At 45.7% G+C, this 19,489-nt stretch overlaps 1 protein-coding gene across 1 annotated transcript; it reads right to left on the bottom strand.

The window, feature by feature from the left end:
• Window positions 1-558: 558 nt before the first annotated feature.
• Window positions 559-19,103, bottom strand: LOC149272832 (synaptotagmin-15-like). Its single transcript, XM_089506689.1, has 6 exons — window positions 18,947-19,103; window positions 18,352-18,647; window positions 14,148-14,318; window positions 13,035-13,155; window positions 2,356-2,535; window positions 559-695 (listed from the first exon to the last, which is right to left on the bottom strand). Exons 1-6 carry the CDS (start codon window positions 18,948-18,950, stop codon window positions 559-561), a joined length of 909 nt encoding a protein of 302 aa, XP_089362815.1. The 5' UTR covers window positions 18,951-19,103.
• Window positions 19,104-19,489: the final 386 nt, after the last annotated feature.

Raw genomic sequence — 19,489 nt, 5'->3', positions numbered from 1 at the left:
GGGAGCAAATATATATATATATATAATGTGAAGATGTATTATTAGATGATACGGGCTCAAAATGCATTGCTTTCAATGGGTTTATGCACCGCCCATTGTCCTTAAGGGGTTAATGATTATATATTGTCCATTTTAATATTCTCCACTTATGGAATATATATATATATATATATATATAAATATATATGGAATCCGCTGGCGGTCTGTAAACGAATTATAGTGCCAAATAATAATTTACTTTCATTTTTTAGATGGCCGAGCCGTTTCGTTCGTGACCTAAAGGATGCGAGAAAATTATTCCTATAGCGCCTTTTAAATATGTATACAACGTTGCTAAGCGTACGACATATTGATCACGACTACTTCTCATGAATATAATAATACTGAGACAATGCTGAAGCACCCGATAGCGCAGGCATTCACGAGAAGGTCCTCATCGTACGCGGACCAACTAGATCCGTCGAGAGGCCAACGGTCCATCGCCACAGTCCCCTGCGGACTGTATAGAGAGATACGGAATATCTTCCCACTTCTCAACAACCAGACAGATCTTCCGTTTCAGCTGCTGACGCACAGGGAGTGCCATCGTTTTATCATTTCTTTGGGCTTGTTGAGCATCTCATTCCAGTGTTCTAGCTCTCGGCCCCGGGTGTACATGAACGGTCCGACCACCACCCGACCCAGCGAGAGATTTCCTAGAGGAGTTAAAAAAAAATAATAATAATTATATATATATTGTTTTCAGAATAATAAAAAAAAAAAAACAAGATATGCCTTTCAATTCGATCTCAAATCAGCTTGAAAATAAAGAAATGCCTTTAAGACATGGAGTGCTGGGATATGATGTCCTGGCGCTCAACAGTGGGCACCCGCAGCGCCAAAAGGTACACCGAGTACATCCCTGGCTGTCCCTCCTTAGGGGGAAAAATATAGGACGTCATATATTTCAGCAGACCCAGGCTTGTTTGATGCCAGAATAGCACCTTTAGAAGACTCGGCCCAAAAAACAGAAAAATCCAAGGTGCCCCAGGCAAGCACGTGTGTTGATGCAAGGGCAAGTGTAAGCCAGGGTGTTTATGAGTTAAAGAGTCAATGTGCGTCTGGGTGTGTGTATGGGCAGGCATTTGTAAGGATAGTGTAAATGTGTGTATTTTTGCGAGTCTACCCATAACTGTTACCGTTTTGGGCCTTAAGGGTATAGAATGAATAAAGGGTGTACGAGAGCCGGACTCAGAGGAGACCTGAGATTAAAGAGGGTGCAGTCCGAGTGCTGGGGTAAATCCTGTGGATGCAATCAGGGCAAATCGTGTGTCTGCGTGTAATAGGGGTCCTGGGGCAAGTCCTTATTTACACGATATAGTTAAAATTGGATGTCTACAGCAGTTGCATTCTTCAGAGGTTGTTATTTTTATAAATGTTTTCCATATATATATATATACAGCATTTTATAATTGCCCCCCTACTTTGGTTCCTGCCCCCCCATGTGCCCCCACTAAATATTATTGCTGGAGACGCACTGAGCCTAAGTCGTCGTCGTAATTTAAATCGCGCCGTGCTCTGGCAGCCGGAACGCCAGGCAACAAACAAACTTGGCTGGCATCTAATTGAGTTCTGGCGGTTTAATTCTCCGCTATGTTCTGTTCAATCGTCTTGAGAGATTCAAGCCGTTTTCTGTTCTTCGCTATGAATAGAATCAGTTAAGTTCATTAAGAACGCACATTTTTGTTTTATTAAGACCAATTTTCAGGTAGACAACCAGAAATGGAGGAAAACTCTTACGCCGGAAAAATATTGTGAAAGCGATCAGATATCTATATTTGCTTTAGCGTCTCGCTAGGTTGAAGAATCGGCTGGTAGGGGGGCTGGGAGTTCCCATAATTAAGTCTGTTTTATTTTCCGCTCACGTTAAAAGCAGCAGGAGAAATTAGGTTAAGGCTTGTGTGTAACGTAAGTGTTTTACCCTGCCTGAACTTTAACATCATTAAATAATATAATGCAATAGCTGGGTCTGCATTTAAATCATTTATTATATATATTTTTATTATTATTATTATTATTATTTTATTTTTTTATTATTTATTTTTAAAATATTAAAATAAATAAAATATTTAATTTTTTTTTAAACATTAAAATATATATATATATTTTTTTAAATATTAAAATAAATAAATAATTTAATTTTTTTATTTTTTTTTTAATATTAAAATAAGTAAATTATTTTAATTAAATTTTTCTCCCCACAGAAAAATTACACACACAAAAAAAGCTCACAATTTTTTTTCTAGCCCCTCCTGGCCGAAAAGGGCCAGCCAGGCCAGACTGGATACAAGTTATCGCATAAGTACGAGTACTTACCGTCTCCTCTGCTCTGAAGTACGGCCAAACTTAAGCTTGCGGTATCCAGCTCCTTCGGCTCCAGCTTGAAGCTGAAGGTTTCATTGTAAACGGGATTCGGGGTCCCTCGGACCACGGCTGTCTTTTTACATTTAATAAATTTGTTGTGGTTCATTAGCGATACCTTGATGAACGCGGAACCTACAGTAATAAAAAAAAAAAATGACAAAAAAATACAATTATAATGTAATTTTACCTTTTTATCTCCCAATGCTTATTATGCATTAAAGGTACAGTTCCATCGACTCTGCTGAATTTAACAATTTGGTAGCTGAATGGATCATTATAAATATCGAATGTCCAAACCCCTTCCTGAATGAATTCTTTAACACCGATATATCCGTCTATTGTTCTCATAACTCATAATTTAAGTAGGGGAATTAAACGTAAAGTATTATTATTATTATTATTATTATTATTATAAAAACATTGATGCCAACGTAATATGAAAGAAGAATTATTCCATCTTCTGGCCAATCGACTTTTTTTCCCTGTATTTAATTAAATCTCACTATATCCAGACATTATATTAGAGAGGAACGAGGAAGTAAAGCGTATCGCTCTGTATAACACAGTTAATAAGGGGATTATGACATTTTATACGTTAAACGGATGAAGTGAAGTGCTACATATGTGGTTTTGTGGTCATGGTCCTCGAATGATGACATATGGGGGGCAGTGATGTCCTCCAGCGATGACTTTCTTCTGATACCACTGCAGACTTCGCCTCGGCCCTGCGCAGGATAACTTCCAATCTAGAAGGGGATGGACCGGCTACGCAACTTCATCCAGAAAGGTCTAAGCATTTGTATGATCGTAGATTGTCTTTTTGCCCAAAGAATGGCCGCACTGGTGATGAAGATGCCGCCCTGGCACTTTAAGGCCAGCGGCCACCTGACGACGTGAATGCTTCGTCAAATATTGCCGGTCCACATTGGAGCTGATTTATGAGCTCCAAATATTGTAAGTGCCTTTCTTTTTTTCCAAGAAATCCCCAAAATACAAGACTTTATTGTGGTGACTTTTTTTTGGAAGGAGCGGCTCCCTCTTCCTAGTTCTACTGCTATTCACAACCAGAAAGGAGAGACTCTGGTTTAGGTTGTCCGAGCTGCCTTCCTACACTAATTATCTAGTGCCTAGAAACCTAATATTTTGTATTATTTAAACAGCAGCTGGTGTTGTGATTAAATAGCAGAGACGCGTCGTCTGTCGCTTGTCTCGGAGATTATTCCATGTTAATTTCTAATTGTAAATTAGAATGTGGTGTCCTGTATACGCTGCTTAATAACAAGAAACATTCAGGTTTGTCATTCCCTTTGGGATTATACCCATTCAGGGTGGGCACTAGGGCACTATCAGCTTGGCACTAGGGCACTCTCAGCCAGGCCTGGCCATCTGGCCCTAGCGCCTCGTACCCACCCAGTCCGCTACCGGGGTGGCAGATCAGGTGCTGCTGGCTGGAGATGCTTGAGTAGCCACCTCAACGCGAGGCCGCGTGTATCCAACTGGTGGCCACACTTACATGGTTTGAAGGCCACAGGCCCTAAAGTGCCAGGGCCACTTAGTTCTCTACAGTCCGGTCCTGCACAATTACTTTGGTCATTGCTTATGGTATATTGGGGGCTTGATTCTTGGAAAATTGGGATATAAGCGGAGCTAACTACGGCAGGTAAAGCTGACTTTGGCTCGTGCTGGTCTCGAGGCCGTTGTCCTACTCAACCCAAGTGATGGCCGAGCTGGACAATTTATCGTTTAATTTCCTTACATAAATTGAGGCCTGACTTTGGCCAGAAATAGGATTATGATGCATCACAGGCTGGTTCTTCCACCTGAATGAACAGAAATAGATGGAAGACAACAGATGCCCCCTCTACTCAACTGAGCGGTACCTTGGGCTCCGGCCAACTCTTCGTGGGAAAAAAAATCTTCGTATTCCGCAAATATTCGCCCGTTCCTGTGTTCAGTTTGATTGAATATTCGTGTACATTCTTCGTGTTTGTTTTTTTCTTCGTTTTTTGTAGAAGGGGTTAATACGGACTACGCAGCAGCTTTTGCGCCAGGGTTTTAAATGTCCGTACGTGCAACTCTATTGGTCGCCTGAGCCCCCTGATGGCAACCAATAGAGTCGCTGTTACAGACTTTTAAAATCCTGGCGCCGCTGGTCTCCCTGCTCCAACAGTTAAAGGTCTGTACATGCGACTTTATTGGTCGTTCGTACGGACTTTTGACTGTTGGAGCAGGGAGACCAGTGGTCTCTGCTGGCCAAGTTGCACCAAGTTAACCCCTGACGGCAAACCTACGGATTTCCGCTCCCGTTATCTACGCAGCATCGCAGGGGTTAACGTAGACGAAGACAAAGACACACAACATAAAGAATCTTCGTGCTCATCTTTGTCTATTAATCTCCCTGGTCCCTTGCCCACCAAGCCTACCTTATCTACGCAGCATCGCAGGGTTTGACGGGAGCGGAAATCCGTAGGTTTGCCGTCAGTAGTTAAGAAGGCCGTGCGAGTGAGCCTATTGGTTGATGCCAGAGGAGGACCCTGCAGGTGACCAATAGAGTCATTCCCACAGCTCCTTAACACCTGACGGTGAACCTACGGATTTCCGCTCCCGTCAATCCCTGCGATGCTGCGTAGGTAAGGTAGGCTTGGTGGGCAAGGGACCAGGGAGATTAATAGACGAAGATGAACACGAAGATTCTTTATGTTGTGTTTCTTCGTCTACGTTTTCCCGCCGCCACCGTCGTTTCTTCGTTTTTCAGTTTGAACGACGAAAACGCACTATTCATGTTCGTTTTCATATTCACCTGAAAACAAATGCACAAGTCTACTGTGTATACCCCAAGCCTTACCCCATCCCATGCGTATTGGGATGAAAAAAAATATAGTTGGGCATCTTGACTATCCCCCCCACCCAATCTTCAACTACCCCTTACCCAAGAATAAAAGGAAAGATAGCAATCATCAAACTGGTCAGGGCTGGCTATCCTTGTACTGGTGGGGACTGTAAAACATGTAGGTCTTGATTAGCCATACCTATGGTAGTCAAAGCAACATTCCCTGTGTTGCGAAATTCCTAACCCTTCCCAGAAATAATAATTTAATCATTAATTACCATGTTTAATGTATATAGGAGGATTATGCACAATTCCCCCCCCCTATGCATTTACAAGGGAGACACCATATGATATGCATTAAAGGGCATATGATGGCTGGCGTCTCCCTTTAGGTCCTGCGGCAATAGACTTGTTCACTTTAATGATCTCTTTTGTGTAAATCGTTGGCCATAATGACCTTTCCATCGAAAACTCTGAAAGACTGAACAGCGGGTCCGCAACATTAACCTCTACATGGCTATTAGCGGGTCAATCTTCCATCAGGATGCCATAATCTGATTAATAAAGAAGAAAAAAAAAAAAAGACGGTAATGAGTTCAGTGTCACAGGATGAGACCGTTGGCTGGAAACTCGGTGTTAATTGGTTTTCTGTGAACTTCAAAACACGGTGAAATATGATGACATTTCCAAGGTGTCCGTCAAGCAGGGCTCGCGGTAATGAGTCAACGCTGATGAATCATTTTGGCTTCCAACCAACGAAACCTCATAGCCCCGGTCCGACGGAAACCCAATGTAGGCATGCGATATGTTCTTACAGCTGACACCAAGACCAATGGACCTACTAAACCATTGGTAGCCCAATGCAGTCTTACCGACTAATAACGCATAAAGAAATACTTAGTACCTTGATATACAGTCGGTGGCAGAAAATGGGGTTCCCGTTGAAATATTAGGGAGCCATTCTTCATGGTTGACCTCATGGGTAGAACAATATTCTATTCTATTCACCTTTTCGAGGGGATAGCTTTTTATTGGACTGATGTTTAATTTATTGGATATTTTGTGCATTTGGATTCGTACAGATTTAAATTTTAGTGTTTTTTGTTAAACTATTTAAATCTTACCAATGTTCAAAAACCAGGAGGGACCCCCAACGAAACAATCAAAAATGAAGGCAAAATCGTTCTTTCTTCGCTCTCATTCACTCGCCCTACCTTCTCCCACCACCGCCGCTCCTTTGTCTCTGCTCCCCTAACTTCCCTGCTCCTACTCATCGGCTGCCCCTCAGTGATCTCCCTTCTAACCAGCCCGTTGAGCAGTGTCTGCCGCCCTAGGCCAGAATACGCCACCGCCCATAGGTATGAGCTTTCATGGAGAAATATGCTGTACCCAACAATGTCTGTAGAACACTGTGCTTATTCTATGACAGCACTTGTTGTACCTCTCCTTTATTACTGTATTTATAAGACGTTCCCCTAAAATTTGAGGCAAGAGGACCACTTGCTGGGCCATTTAATCTTTTGAAGAGGCAAAAGTGAAAGAGAAGAACATGGAATCAGGTAGGTCTCCTGACTTTATCTTAGCCATGGCTGTTCCAGGTTCCCACAAGGTCCACATTATTATTAATATTATTTTTATTATACTTTTTTTTCTCCAAATCTCCGTTTATTGAAGCATGTATACATACAAAACATATGGCAAACAGATAATGAGTCAATTCGGGAGATAACTCCCATAACAGCAATCGAAATAAGAGACATACGTCCTGCCATAGCATTGCGGATAAGGACGGCACACCAGAGTCCGGCAGACTCCTAAGAGAACATCCAGCCGGACAGGACTGGAGCAACAAGAAAATACAGATAGGAGTAATAACCGTCAACCGGTACTCCAGAGCAGCATTAATACAGAGAGCTTTGGAAACAAAAACAAAAACCAAAATACAAAACAATAAGAACAAAGTACTCCAGAAAGGCATGCACCACCAATCGTCGGGACACTGAGCATGAAAATGCAGGTGAGTAAAACCCCAGACGGGGCCACAGTAAGAGCCAACACTAATTTAGTCGATCGGCGCCTGGTCTTGGGTAGTACAGACCGCCGCGAGTGCGTGGGAGGCCGTGAACCTAACCCATGGGAGCCATTTAATATCATTATTGTATTCCTTGCCCTGGGAGGAGGCCACTAAATCTTCCATTTGCATTATAAAATTCACCCTAGCTACCCAAGCGGCAATCGGAGGAGGTCCCCTCTGTTTCCAGAACCGAGGAATAATTGACTTCGCCGCTTGCACCAAGTGAATCGTCAGAGAACGCCTGTACGCACCAGACGAAACTCGGGTATGATGAAATAATAAGGCAGCTGGGGACGCCACAAAGTTTGGATCGGTAAGTTCCCTTATAACCCCAACCACTGCACACCAGAACGGACGAACATCAGCGCACTCCCACCACAGATGGATAAAGGTACCTTCATCAAGGCCACACCTCCAACAAAGAGGCGAGACCTGCGGAAGGAAGATGTGTAGTTCAGCTGGCACCCTATACCACCGGGAAAGGAGTTTATAAGAGCACTCTTGGAGTCTAGTGGAGAAGGAACCCTTATGAACCAGACCAATCAACACATCCCATTCGGGGTCCGTAAAAGTTAGCTGTAGATCCCTCTCCCACAAACTGAGAAAGAAGGGTTTCGTGGCAACCCGACTCTCCAGTAGAAGGGCGTAAAGTCGAGAGAGAAGGTGGGGCGGTTCAGAACCAGAATCACATAAAACCTCAAAAGCCGTTAAATCCCTACTAATTTGGGGGTTAGGTAACAGGGCACTCAGGTAGTGTTTTAGCTGATGATACAGAAAGGACAGACCAAAAGACTGGGTATCCGATGAGACTAAATCCGACAGAGGCCGGAAAACGGTACCTTTGAGTACATGGCAGATACGAAGGATGCTCGACTGCTTAGGCTTCAAAAAGTTCAACAGATCATGTCGAACACACAAGGTAAGTACCGGGTTATGCATTAGTGGAAAAAGGGGGCCAGGAACAGTGGTCAGAGCCTGTTTGTCTGCCAATCTCCGAAAGACCAGCAAGGTCGCGGAGATGGTGGGGTGAGAGCGGACAGTCAGCAGCCTATGACGAGTTGGCAGCCAGGGGACAACCGAGATGTGTCCCACGAAGAAAGAAGCCTCCAGCGAGAGCCACAACTTCGGTACCCCCAAGGACCACTCCACCACTCTACGTAGGTGAGAGGCCCTCCAGTAGGACTCAAGATGGGGCAAGCCCATGCCCCCCTTAGCCTTGGGCCTAGTGAGGTGCTGATAGGAGAGGCGCGATGTGCGGGTACCCCACACAAATTTCATGAAAATCCTACGACAGGAGTGGAAGTAGGATTGCGGAAGGAAAATAGGGAGGGACTGGAAAAGATATAGGAATCTGGGAAGAATATTCATTTTTAAGACCGCAATACGACCGAACCAGGAAATATGCGGTACCGCCCAAGTGCGTAAGTCAGCGGTCACCGACGTCAACAACGCATCGTAATTTAGAGAAAAAAGTAAGGAAAGGTCTGCGGGAATCCACAGACCCAGATATTTAATGGCCTTAGCCTGCCATTTAAATGGGAAAGTGCTGGATATCTGATGCCGGACAGCATCCGACACATTAAGCCCTACAATTTCGGACTTTTGAATATTAACCTTAAAGTTTGACAGGGCACCATACTCGATCAATGCACTAGAAATATGTTGGAGGGAGGATAAGGGTTCCCGGACGATGCACAAGAGATCGTCGGCATAGATTGCCACCTTATGAGTGATCCCGGAAACCTCACAACCCACAATATCCTCATTAGCACGGAGTGCCTGGGCCAGAGGTTCCATAGCCAATATGAACAAGAGTGGGGACAGCGGGCAACCCTGTCTCGTGCCATTAGTAAGGCAAAGTCTATCCGAGAGAATGCCATTGACCCTTACCCGAGCAGAGGGGTTAGAATACAGCCCCCTCGCAAGGGACAGAAAATTGCCTCCAATGCCAATCACCTCCAAAACCCTAAATAAAAACGCCCAAGCGACCCTATCGAACGCCTTTTCGGCGTCCATAGAAATGAGGGCCATGGGTGTCCTAGTAACATGGGCATGTGTAAGGAGATTAAGAATCCGAATCGTATTGTCCCTGGCCTCCCTCCCAGGGACAAAGCCAACCTGGTCCCTGTGTATTAAAGAGGGAATGAAAGGCTGAAGACGCAGGGCCATAACCTTCGCCAACAATTTCACATCTGTATTAATTAAGGAGATGGGGCGATAACTCGAACATTGTTCGGGGTCCTTACCTGGTTTGTGGATAACCGAAATATACGCTAGGTTAGTGTGAGGGTCTAATTGGGCATTAGAGGCCAGGGCGTTAAACAAATTCACCAGCTGTGGGCCCAAAACCGGCAGGAAATGTTTATAATAGCGCACCGTGAAGCCATCCGGCCCAGGAGCCTTCCCATTTGGAGTCAGCTGTAAAGCTGCAGCCACCTCTTCGGCAGTAACGGGTGCATTGAGGGAGTCCTTAGCCACAGCGGGGATACGTTGTGTTAGATATTTAGAGAGATAATTATCTATGGAGGCTCGATAAGCAGGATCGGAATCCATCGGAGAGGGTAGAGTATAGAGCGCCTTATAATAGGCATGAAAGCAATCCGCAATTTTAGCCGAGTCATGATGAAGAACTCCCCATGATCCCTGACTTTGGGTATAAAAGAGGCTGCCCTTTGAGTTCGGAGAGCTCTAGCCAACAGCTTACCGGGTTTGTCACCCCATTCATAGAAAAGTTTCCTAGTCAGAAGGAAAGTACGCTTCATCCTTGTATCTAAGAGGGAGGCCAATTGGTGTCTTAGGGATTGTAATTGGGGCAGTATGTCTGCCGCCAAGGTAGACTTGTGAGATTGTTCCAATTGATGAATCTGCTTCGTGAGGGAGAGAACCTGAGCCCGTTTGGAATGTTTAATTTTAGAGCCAATTTTGATTAAGTGGCCTCTAATAACCGCCTTATGGGCCTCCCAGACCGTAGGATATGGAATAGCATCCGAGACATTTTCCGTAAAGTAATTACGGAGGTGAGTCAATAACTCCGAGGCATACACGGGATCGTTCAATATGTTCTCATTAAGCCTCCAATTCCACGGCCTGGGGGGCGAGTCAGTAAAACGTAAAGTTAAATGGACCGGCGCATGATCACTAAATGATTGTATGCCAATTTCAGTAGAATGAAGTTGTGGCAGATGATAATGGGAAAGAAATAGGGCATCAATTCTGGAATACCTATCATGTGGATGTGAATAAAAAGTAAAATCTTTAGTCGTAGGATGTTGCGCCCTCCAGACGTCGACCAGTTGGTTTAAATGGAGCCCTTTTTTAACCCTCTTAATTTTAGAGAAAGGAATATGCGAAGAACGGGCCGAGGAATCTCTAGTTGGATCCAGGGTCATGTTGAGATCCCCCCCAAAAACCGTAAGGCCCTCACGAAAATCACCCAAGGCAGCCAACATTTTACTAAGAAATATAGGTTGATCAATGTTTGGAGCGTAAACATTACCAAGCGTAACTTTTTGATTACCAATATAACCCTTCAGGAAAAGGGCCCTGCCGTCAGAGTCCCTCCAGATGTCCAACAGCCGGAAAGAGAGCGATTTGTGGAGGAGAATAGCAACACCTTTGGTTTTGGAAACCGGTGAGCTAGAGAAAAAGGCGTGTGTGTAACGATTATTCGTGAGTTTAAATTCTTTAGGGAATTTATAATGAGATTCCTGTAAAAATGCTATGTGCGTGCGACAGGATTGCAATATGTGGAGTAGTTTGGACCGCTGCTGGGGCTTATTCAAACCCCTGACATTCAGGGACGTGACCCGCACTAAATCAAGCGCCATCTAATGGACATCTGGGGAAACCCATTGCATGCATACCGAACCTGGAGCACATAGTAACGAAACAGCAAAACATGAAATAATAACAGATAGCAGAGTCTCGAGCAAAAAAAGAAAACATAAGTACAGACTCTGGATGCCTAGGCATCGAATACTGAGCCAATGACCTCCGTGAGGTCCAAAACTGCAACTTCACCCCACAGAGAAGGGAAGCGAGCAGGCTCCAGGGGTAACCGCCAAGAAGAAAGGCAGTACGTAAATGCGGAAAACGTAAAAGAAAACAGATCCAAAATGAACGGAAGCAGAGCCGCGCACCCTGACCACATACATAGCTCCAGCCGCAGCAATATAGAACCAAGGTCCAAATACGTAAAAACGCCGAAACCCTCCAGGCGGACCGCCTTCACGACAATGACCACATGAAGGGACAAAATAAAACAATAAAAACGGCGCAAAAGAACGGCGGAATGTCTCGCGATAAAGAAAGTAAAACAAAACATAACGGGACAACTCCCCGCCGAAAAGGATACTCGCGAGGGGAGGCGGTGCGAACGGCGGAACAGTCTCGGCAAAATAGCAGGTGAGTGCCCATAGGCAAACCGAGCTTAAGGACAGGAGTCCTCCACACGGCGATGACGCTTTCGTCGCTGGGGTCTCGGGATCCACTCCCCAGCAGAGTCCGCAGAAGATGTAGGCAGCATAAACGCTGGTTCCCAATCCTCCACCTCACAGGTCGGGAGATCCAACGCCTCAACGAAGGGCTGCACATCCGTGAAATGACGAATGAGGTGTGTATCCGATCCCCTGCGCACGATAAGCGCGAACGGAAAGCCCCACTGGTATGGGATATGAGCATCGCGCAAGGCCATGGTAACCGGTCGTAGAAAACGCCTGGCACGTAGGGTCGCGGGAGACAGGTCTTGATAGATGGCAATCGTATGCGATTCCCACGAGAGGGATGTAGTACCTCGGCATGCGCGGACAATCTCCTCCTTGAGTGGGTAACTCCGCAGGCAGCAGATCACATCTCGCGGTGGGGCCGAGTCCCTCGGCTTCTGCCGAAGAGCCCTATGCGCCCTATCAAACTCGATAACGGTATCGGTAGGCCGCTGCAATATGTTATTAAAAATCTCCTGCAGGGTCGATTGTAGATCCGCATGAAGAACAGATTCCGGGAGGCCTCGCACCCGCAGATTATTCCTCCTACCCCTGTTATCGATATCCTCAAGTTTCCTCGAGAGATGCGACAAGATGGAGGACTGGTCTCGCACCTGTTTGGAGAGGGAGTCCACTGTGTGGCAAATCTTAGGCTGTTCATCCTCCAGGGCGGCCACGCGGTCCCCAATATGGCGGATGTCCCCCTGGATAGCGGTGAGACTGGAGCGAATGCCCTGGGTAGCGCGTTCAATAATATCGGAAATATCTTCCCTCGTAGGCAAGGATTCCAACTTCCTCTGCCATGGTGGATCCGAGGGAACAACAGAAGCTGCAGAAGACTTGAGGCAAACCGCTCCCGCCACTTCACTGCTGGGACTGCCCGGTTCCGAAGCAGGCCTCGAAAAGGAGTCGCGAGATTCCGGATCTGATGGCGGCTGAAAAAACGAGCGAACCGAGGTAAGGGTTCTCTCTTTCGAACCAGATGGCTTTGGAGTGCCCGGAACCTTGTGGGTTTTACCCATATCGGCGAGCAAGCGTGCTACAGAAGCTAATTTCCGGCAGGGTGCACGGGAGCTCAAAGCTTATGCGTCCATCTTAGCTGAGTACGGCCACGCCCCCTATTTTTATTATACTTTTTAAGGAGATCAGAGACCATTCCTTAGTTTGCTTCTGATGAAGCCACATGTGGTGATCAAGATGCCTTGGTGAAGAACAAATATCTGTATAAGTTTGGGAGTATACTCACAGATAGCCCCACGTTCCTCCTGAAACTGTAGACCCTTGGCCCGCAGAACCACTGCTGTCAGACGCCCGAGGTAGTCGTTGTAGCTGAGAGAGAACTGGATATCTCCGTACTCCGAAGGGGGCTTGAGGCAGAGCAAAAAACATTTTTAGAAATTCCTCTATTATAATGTTTATGAAATACCTCAATTTGGTCCTGCTCATGCTCATCCTTTTTCAGATCAGCGTTTGTGATTTTGACATTAGTAAGGAAAAAAGATATAGCTATATTGACGCTGAAGACAAAGTTTATGGGTCGTCGGATGTCCCTTCGTCAAATAGAATCACATGGAATCCGAGGAGACTCCATGCTCCATGTAGATAATTTTATATCTCGAGCCAAAGCAGATATGTTTTGCTATGAAATGAGATGCGCGACGTCGCACCAAATGGCCAACGGTACACCTCTTTTCGATATTATGTTATTGTCCTTTTACGCTAATTCTATTTTTAAGGAGTCTATGGGTAGATTTTCATTCTGAAGACTGGTTATTTAGCCCAAGAGACTTCATAGATAGCCGCAAGAGTAGTGGTAGCCTCTGAATACACCTAGGCTCCCTTCATTGATTAGGCCAACACCTACTGTATGTTATAGTATTTTTAATTATTCTAGCCTAGTGTGAGGGGGTCTATCGGGAATGGGCGCTATACTCTGTCTTCTTTCTTCTACCCGGTATCAGCTGTGTTATCCAGGTACTTCTGTAAAAAGTGCGGAGTGGCGCAAGTACTCCAAGAAGCCACAACAATGCAGAAAGATTCATGGAGAAAGAGAAGCATTTCTGCACCTCTCTTTCTCTGGGAATCTGAGCCACGCCGTGCACCACTCCGCACCAGAGCCATGGGGGCAGCCTCTTCCCATTCCTCTGATCAGGGCAAAGAGTCTACCTGGAGGCTCACTTCATTTTGCGGAGGGGGCCCTGTTTACGGAGAAACAGGCGAATAAAGAAGACATGGGGAGAGCAGACGAAGAAAGACAGAAGACAGAAGAGCCAATAAGCAGAAGCACAGCTGTGGCAAAAGAGAGAAGACATTGAGAGAAAATCTGAATAAAATAATAAATAATAATCTAAATTCTTACCTCCTGATTCTCAACTTCCAAGTCCCTCCAAAATAAAAGTCTGCAGTCCTCCGTCACGTTCTCAGTCTTTAACGAGAACAGAACCTGCCCCAAAAGGTGGTGTTTCTTTATTTTATCGACGTGATAAACCGAAAATCTCAGGGTTCTTTGATGTAATGTTTTACCTGAAACCTGTATAAAATATATTAGACGGGAAAAAAATATATATATTATTAACATAGTATATATACCGTCAGAGTTTACAAGATTAGTAAAATGTGGACAGCGGAGTATCCCGCAGGTCCAGGGGGGCTTCAGTCCATCCGCGTGGCACCCCCGGCCTCCCTGGGTAAAATGAGTTCCAACTAGTCCATTTCCACTATGGGGCAGCACAGCCTCCGTAGGCTACCGTAGGCACTAAAAAGCTGTTTGGTGGCTAGCCACACCCACACACATGCCTAGCCACACCTCCAAAATGGGTAGCGCTCCTGGTAGCTGACCCATGGTTATCTGCACTCCATTAGAAGAACTGGAAAACATGCGCAGCGCTCCAGCTACCCAGAGCTTTGACACCCCCTGCCCCCCAGAGTAATGTAAACACATTATAAAAAGGTCACTTTAAAAAAAAAAGTCCGATAACATTATGTACGCGTTACTATTTCTGGCTCGCTACAAGCCGGCCGTCTAATTTTAAAACATTTCCCTATCATGCGTTTTGTTAAATTTAACCCCTTTCTCGCTTCTCTGTATGAACAGAAACACGCGTTTAGGTGAAAGCGTTCACGAGCATGTTCTCCTTATATCACGACTAATAATAACTACACGGGAAGCATCGCCATCACAGGGCCATCACCAAGGAGGGGACAAATTATCTTTTTCCTCTGCGGAACCACGGACCCCCAATATGAGGCCTTATTGCCCCTCCTCAAGCAGTGGGGTGCCATGCAGTGCCTGTTTATACATCCATCATACTGCAGGGGGCACCACTTTCAGCAATATGTAAAATGGTTATGTGCCCTTAACAAAAATGGCTGATATGGCATCCCCTCTTCGGCCTAGCCTGCCCTCCGAGTGAGGTTGTGTGGCGGATGGAGCTCACAGTAAGCCAATCAAAATTGTGGTTATATACAGCCTTCTGTGCTGTCTGTGTTTGCTGCTTTGATAAGCTGACGGCGGTCACAGTGAGCCAATGAAAAACTGGAACTTTCTGTCTGCCCCTCTGCCCTCCCCCCAGTAACACACACACACACACACTAATGCACACTTACACTAAAACATACTCACTCCATCACACTTCTCCACCCACATCTCCACCGGTTTTCCTACGCACTCGTCTTTTCACGTAACAGTTCCTTGAAGCTGCTCACAGACTCTAAGAGCAGCTATAATATTTACGGGGTCACGTAATGTCATGTTACGTGACCCCCACTGCACTCACGTGACCCCTCCGCCACTCGCCGGCCCTGTTTACATATAGCCTCACACTCTGCCAGGGCGCAATGTATAAGGTGGGCCGATTCCATGCACAGACACCCCACCGGCATGATAAGTTACTGATTGCTTTCGATTGGTTGAAGCAGCCTTTGTAAAAAAAAAAGGGGGGGGGGAGGAAGAGAACCTTTTAAGGACAGGAAATTGATTATAAATGGTAAATGATGTCACATTTAGAAACAGATCTCAGCTTCCTTAAAGTTAAATTCAAATATTACATTTACCAAGAATTTCCGTCTCCGGCAAAAATGAAACTTTCACGCACACTCTATGAAACACACCTGGAAGAATTCTCACACAGCGACAGATACATCACAGGCGCACGTTTTTCCACACCAGCAGGTAGATAAAATCCCGATTCAGGTTAGACTGCAGAAATATGTCACCGAACCTGCCCAACACGTGACTTTCTGTCACGTTGGATTGCTCGACAGAGAGTGCGTCTGTACTCAGTAGAACTATTTAAGAGAATTTAAAGATGCTGTTCCACCTACTCTGCCGAATTTAACCCCTCTTATAACTAAATGCGGTACCAGAAACTGCTGAACGTCTGTAGGCCTCCCCTTCCTAGCAATAGACACCGTTCTACATAACCATACCTGGAAACTTTCAGGCTCGAGCTACACGCAGCTCTCTTTTGGGATAGGAGGTCGGGCCGACGTTGGTGGGTGGCCCTGCTGACTTTGGCTGCTGGTCCCACTGCAGGGGAAGTGGGTGGGGGATGGTCCATGTTGCACCGCGGCTCCCGCAATCCAGAGTTTCTTGGTGAAGACCCCGGAGATGCGCTGCTTCATCCAGAGTCTCTGGGAGGAAGCCTGGAGATTTCCCGGGTATGTATATCACCAAATTCCATCAGTTAATGACAGACGACATAGTACTACGTCCTGATGCTACTGATGGCATGGATATGTTAGCCCCATGCAACATGAGCATTAAAATGTAATAATTAGGCCTCTTGTATCCAGCCATCAGTTCCACAGTGCCAAGGCCACCTCGTTATCCCCAGTCCGCCCCTGGTTCCTTAGATTAAGGGACTGTCCTGGGAAATCTAGGAAATATGCATTCCTGGGAACGCTCCAAGTTTTTCCTCACCTAGACTATTGAGTACAATTCTGGAGACCCCAGGTCACCATGGAGAAACTCTGGGAGCAGGCCCCACTCCCCAACTATTTCCCCTCCAGCCACGGCTTTTCTCCCAGGGGTTCATCCAGATCGCCCACTAACATCAGCGGGACCACCTGCTAGCATTTACAGGACCGCGCACCAACGTCAACAGGACCGCTCACACACATGCCGAAAAGGGAGCGCTCCGGGTAGCTGGAGCCTTGTTGTAGGTAAATGTGGTCAGCCTACACATCATGCAAACAGAAGTGGAAACTCTGCACACAAACGCAGAAAAAGCTTCATTCAATGCCCATCCAGTTTCCCGAAATGATATAATTGTAGTCCTGTCAATCACAGTGAAAGCGTGTGTGCGTGTGTGTGCGTGTATGGGTGTGAATATGCGACAGATGGTTTAGCACTGACAGACTTAAACTAGAACCCTTGGGGCAGATACGTAAAAGTTACAAACAAAAACAAAAAAAAAGCTCACCCCACAAGAACCATACTGTACATTCCCTGACATTCCCTGACTCACGGCTGTGACAGATTGAGCACAGAAACAGAATTAGACCTCGCGTACGAATCATTCGGCCCCTGTCTAATCTACCTGTTCTCCCTGCTGTAAAGACGCAGACCTTAATCAGTCGTTGGTCTCATCTTAGATTCAGGAGCCGCATGCCTGTCCCATGCATGTTAAAACTCCCTTGCTGTATTAAACTCTACCACTTCTGCTGGGAGGCTGTTGCACTTATCTACCATCCTCTCAGTAAAGTAAGAGACTTTTATTACAGCATGCCGGGACCACCTAGTCCTCCCAAGTCCGGCCCTCTTCATATGAATGCTTCCCCTTCTGTACAAATATGTCTTAAAATTTGGTGGTGGGGGGGGTTAACACAGTCTTCGTCAAATATCTGGCAGCTATACAAATAAATGCGGTGTAATGTGACGCACGCTGTTACTTTCTGCCAGCTTAGGCAGATGTCGGTGTTCCCTCGGGAGCTGCTGCAGAGTAAGGAGAAATTGTCTATTGTGAGCAAAGTCTAACTTTTCACCCAGGTTTATTACTGACGATGGAAGTCAAGGGCTAGTTTGGTCAACAAGCCAACCACTAATTGGTGTTCAATGTTAATATTGTCTTTTTAATTAGAAGAGTGTTCCAGAGTATGCCAGCTGCAGTTTAACATTGATAAATGTAACACAACGCACTTGGGGTCTTAATATAAAAAGGCAGAATATAGTTTGGGGGGGGCACATTAGGAACAATAGTTTTTTTTAGTGAGACCGGGAGAGATGGACTTAGGAGTTATTATTTCTGATGACTTAAGGTAAGCAGGCGATGCTATAGAGTGTCGGCAAGAGCAAGCAGGGTGCTGGGTTGTATGGCCGGTGGCATTAGTAGCAGGAGGAGGGAGGTTGATCTCACCGAGGGTATTGGGGGCAGTTCTGGAGACCCCATCTCCAGAAAGATATTGACATCCTGGAGAGAGTTCAGAGGAAGGCTAAGGGGTTTAATATGTCCGGCTTGAATGAGAGAAGAGAGAGGCGATGGGAGAGAGACAATTACATTTAGAAAGGGGGGCCAAATGGGTCTTATCCACCATTAAAAACCATTAAACATTAAAAAGCCTACCTGGAACACAAAGTTTTCATCAAACTGCGGGTTCAGGGTTTTTCGCTTGGTTTTGGACTGCAGATAGCGCCTCTCGTCTGGCAGGAGATGTATCTTCACAAAAGGGTTACATGAATCCGAGGCGAAGTGGAGATTCCTCACTCTGATCAAGGAGACCACGAGCCTCTCGGACGCGTGTTCGTATTCCACCGCGAACCAAATCCGCCCAATATTACCCTCTGGGAAATCGGTTTCTTCGTTGTCTTCCGTATACTTGTACAGAGCGGGGTTGATGGAGCCCAGGACATACGCGCTCCCTTAAAAAGAATAATTTGAAACCAATTGGAATCAATGGTCTCTTATCTCATGCTCAGCCAATAACCTAATGAACTTAATAAAAATAGGAGGAACATCACCTCTCAAGGACCCTACGGCTTGGTCAAAGGGTGTGTGTGGAAGGGATAGGCAAAAGGGACACTGGTGTTCATGACATAGCTGGTAGAAGACACTTGTCTCTGTCTACCCCGGTGTATAGTCTGTGCTGTAGATTGGGTTTTTAATTGTAGACTGATGAGATACAACTCACAAACCGAATAAACAAAGTGTCAACCTTTACCCATTGAACAGAAGGATGACCGAGGAAGAAAATCTGGGGCGATGTAGGGTTCACTGTCTTCTTGAATCCGTTCTCCATTTTCCAAACCAACCCAGTCTCGTCCTTGAAACTTGGGGGGCAGAATGAACGGGACATTTTTAATCCTGAAAATATAAACACATAGAAATCCTAATTTTAAGGTGAATCTGTCACTTTTCCCTAATTCTACATTTTTCAGTTCCATCCATGTGTAAACCATGGGAGCAGCCATTATAACTTCCTTTTCTAAGGATCTTCATGCTTATTCCTCCTGTTCTTTCTGCTCTACGTTAAGTTCCTGTTTGTCACTGATTGGTTAAGACAGGCACTTGATGAAGTAGTGCTGGATCTGTCATAGGCTGATACCAACATCAACTTCTGTTGGATCAACTCTTCTGGATGGTTGTCCAGAAACCGGGTAAGTGGGCAGATGGGAGACATCCAAGGAGGCCACGCGAGAGCCACAACGGAGGACTGTGATGCAACAGCAGTCGAAGGAGATCAGAGAATCTCACCAACCAGCCC

Source organism: Sceloporus occidentalis, unplaced genomic scaffold (genome assembly GCF_023333645.1).
Source record: "Sceloporus occidentalis isolate IW3139 unplaced genomic scaffold, rSceOcc1.0.p SCAF_413, whole genome shotgun sequence".
Classification (NCBI taxonomy): Eukaryota; Metazoa; Chordata; class Lepidosauria; order Squamata; family Phrynosomatidae; genus Sceloporus; species Sceloporus occidentalis.
Note: the sequence above shows the minus strand (reverse complement) of the source record. Positions and strands in the feature narration are given on the sequence as shown.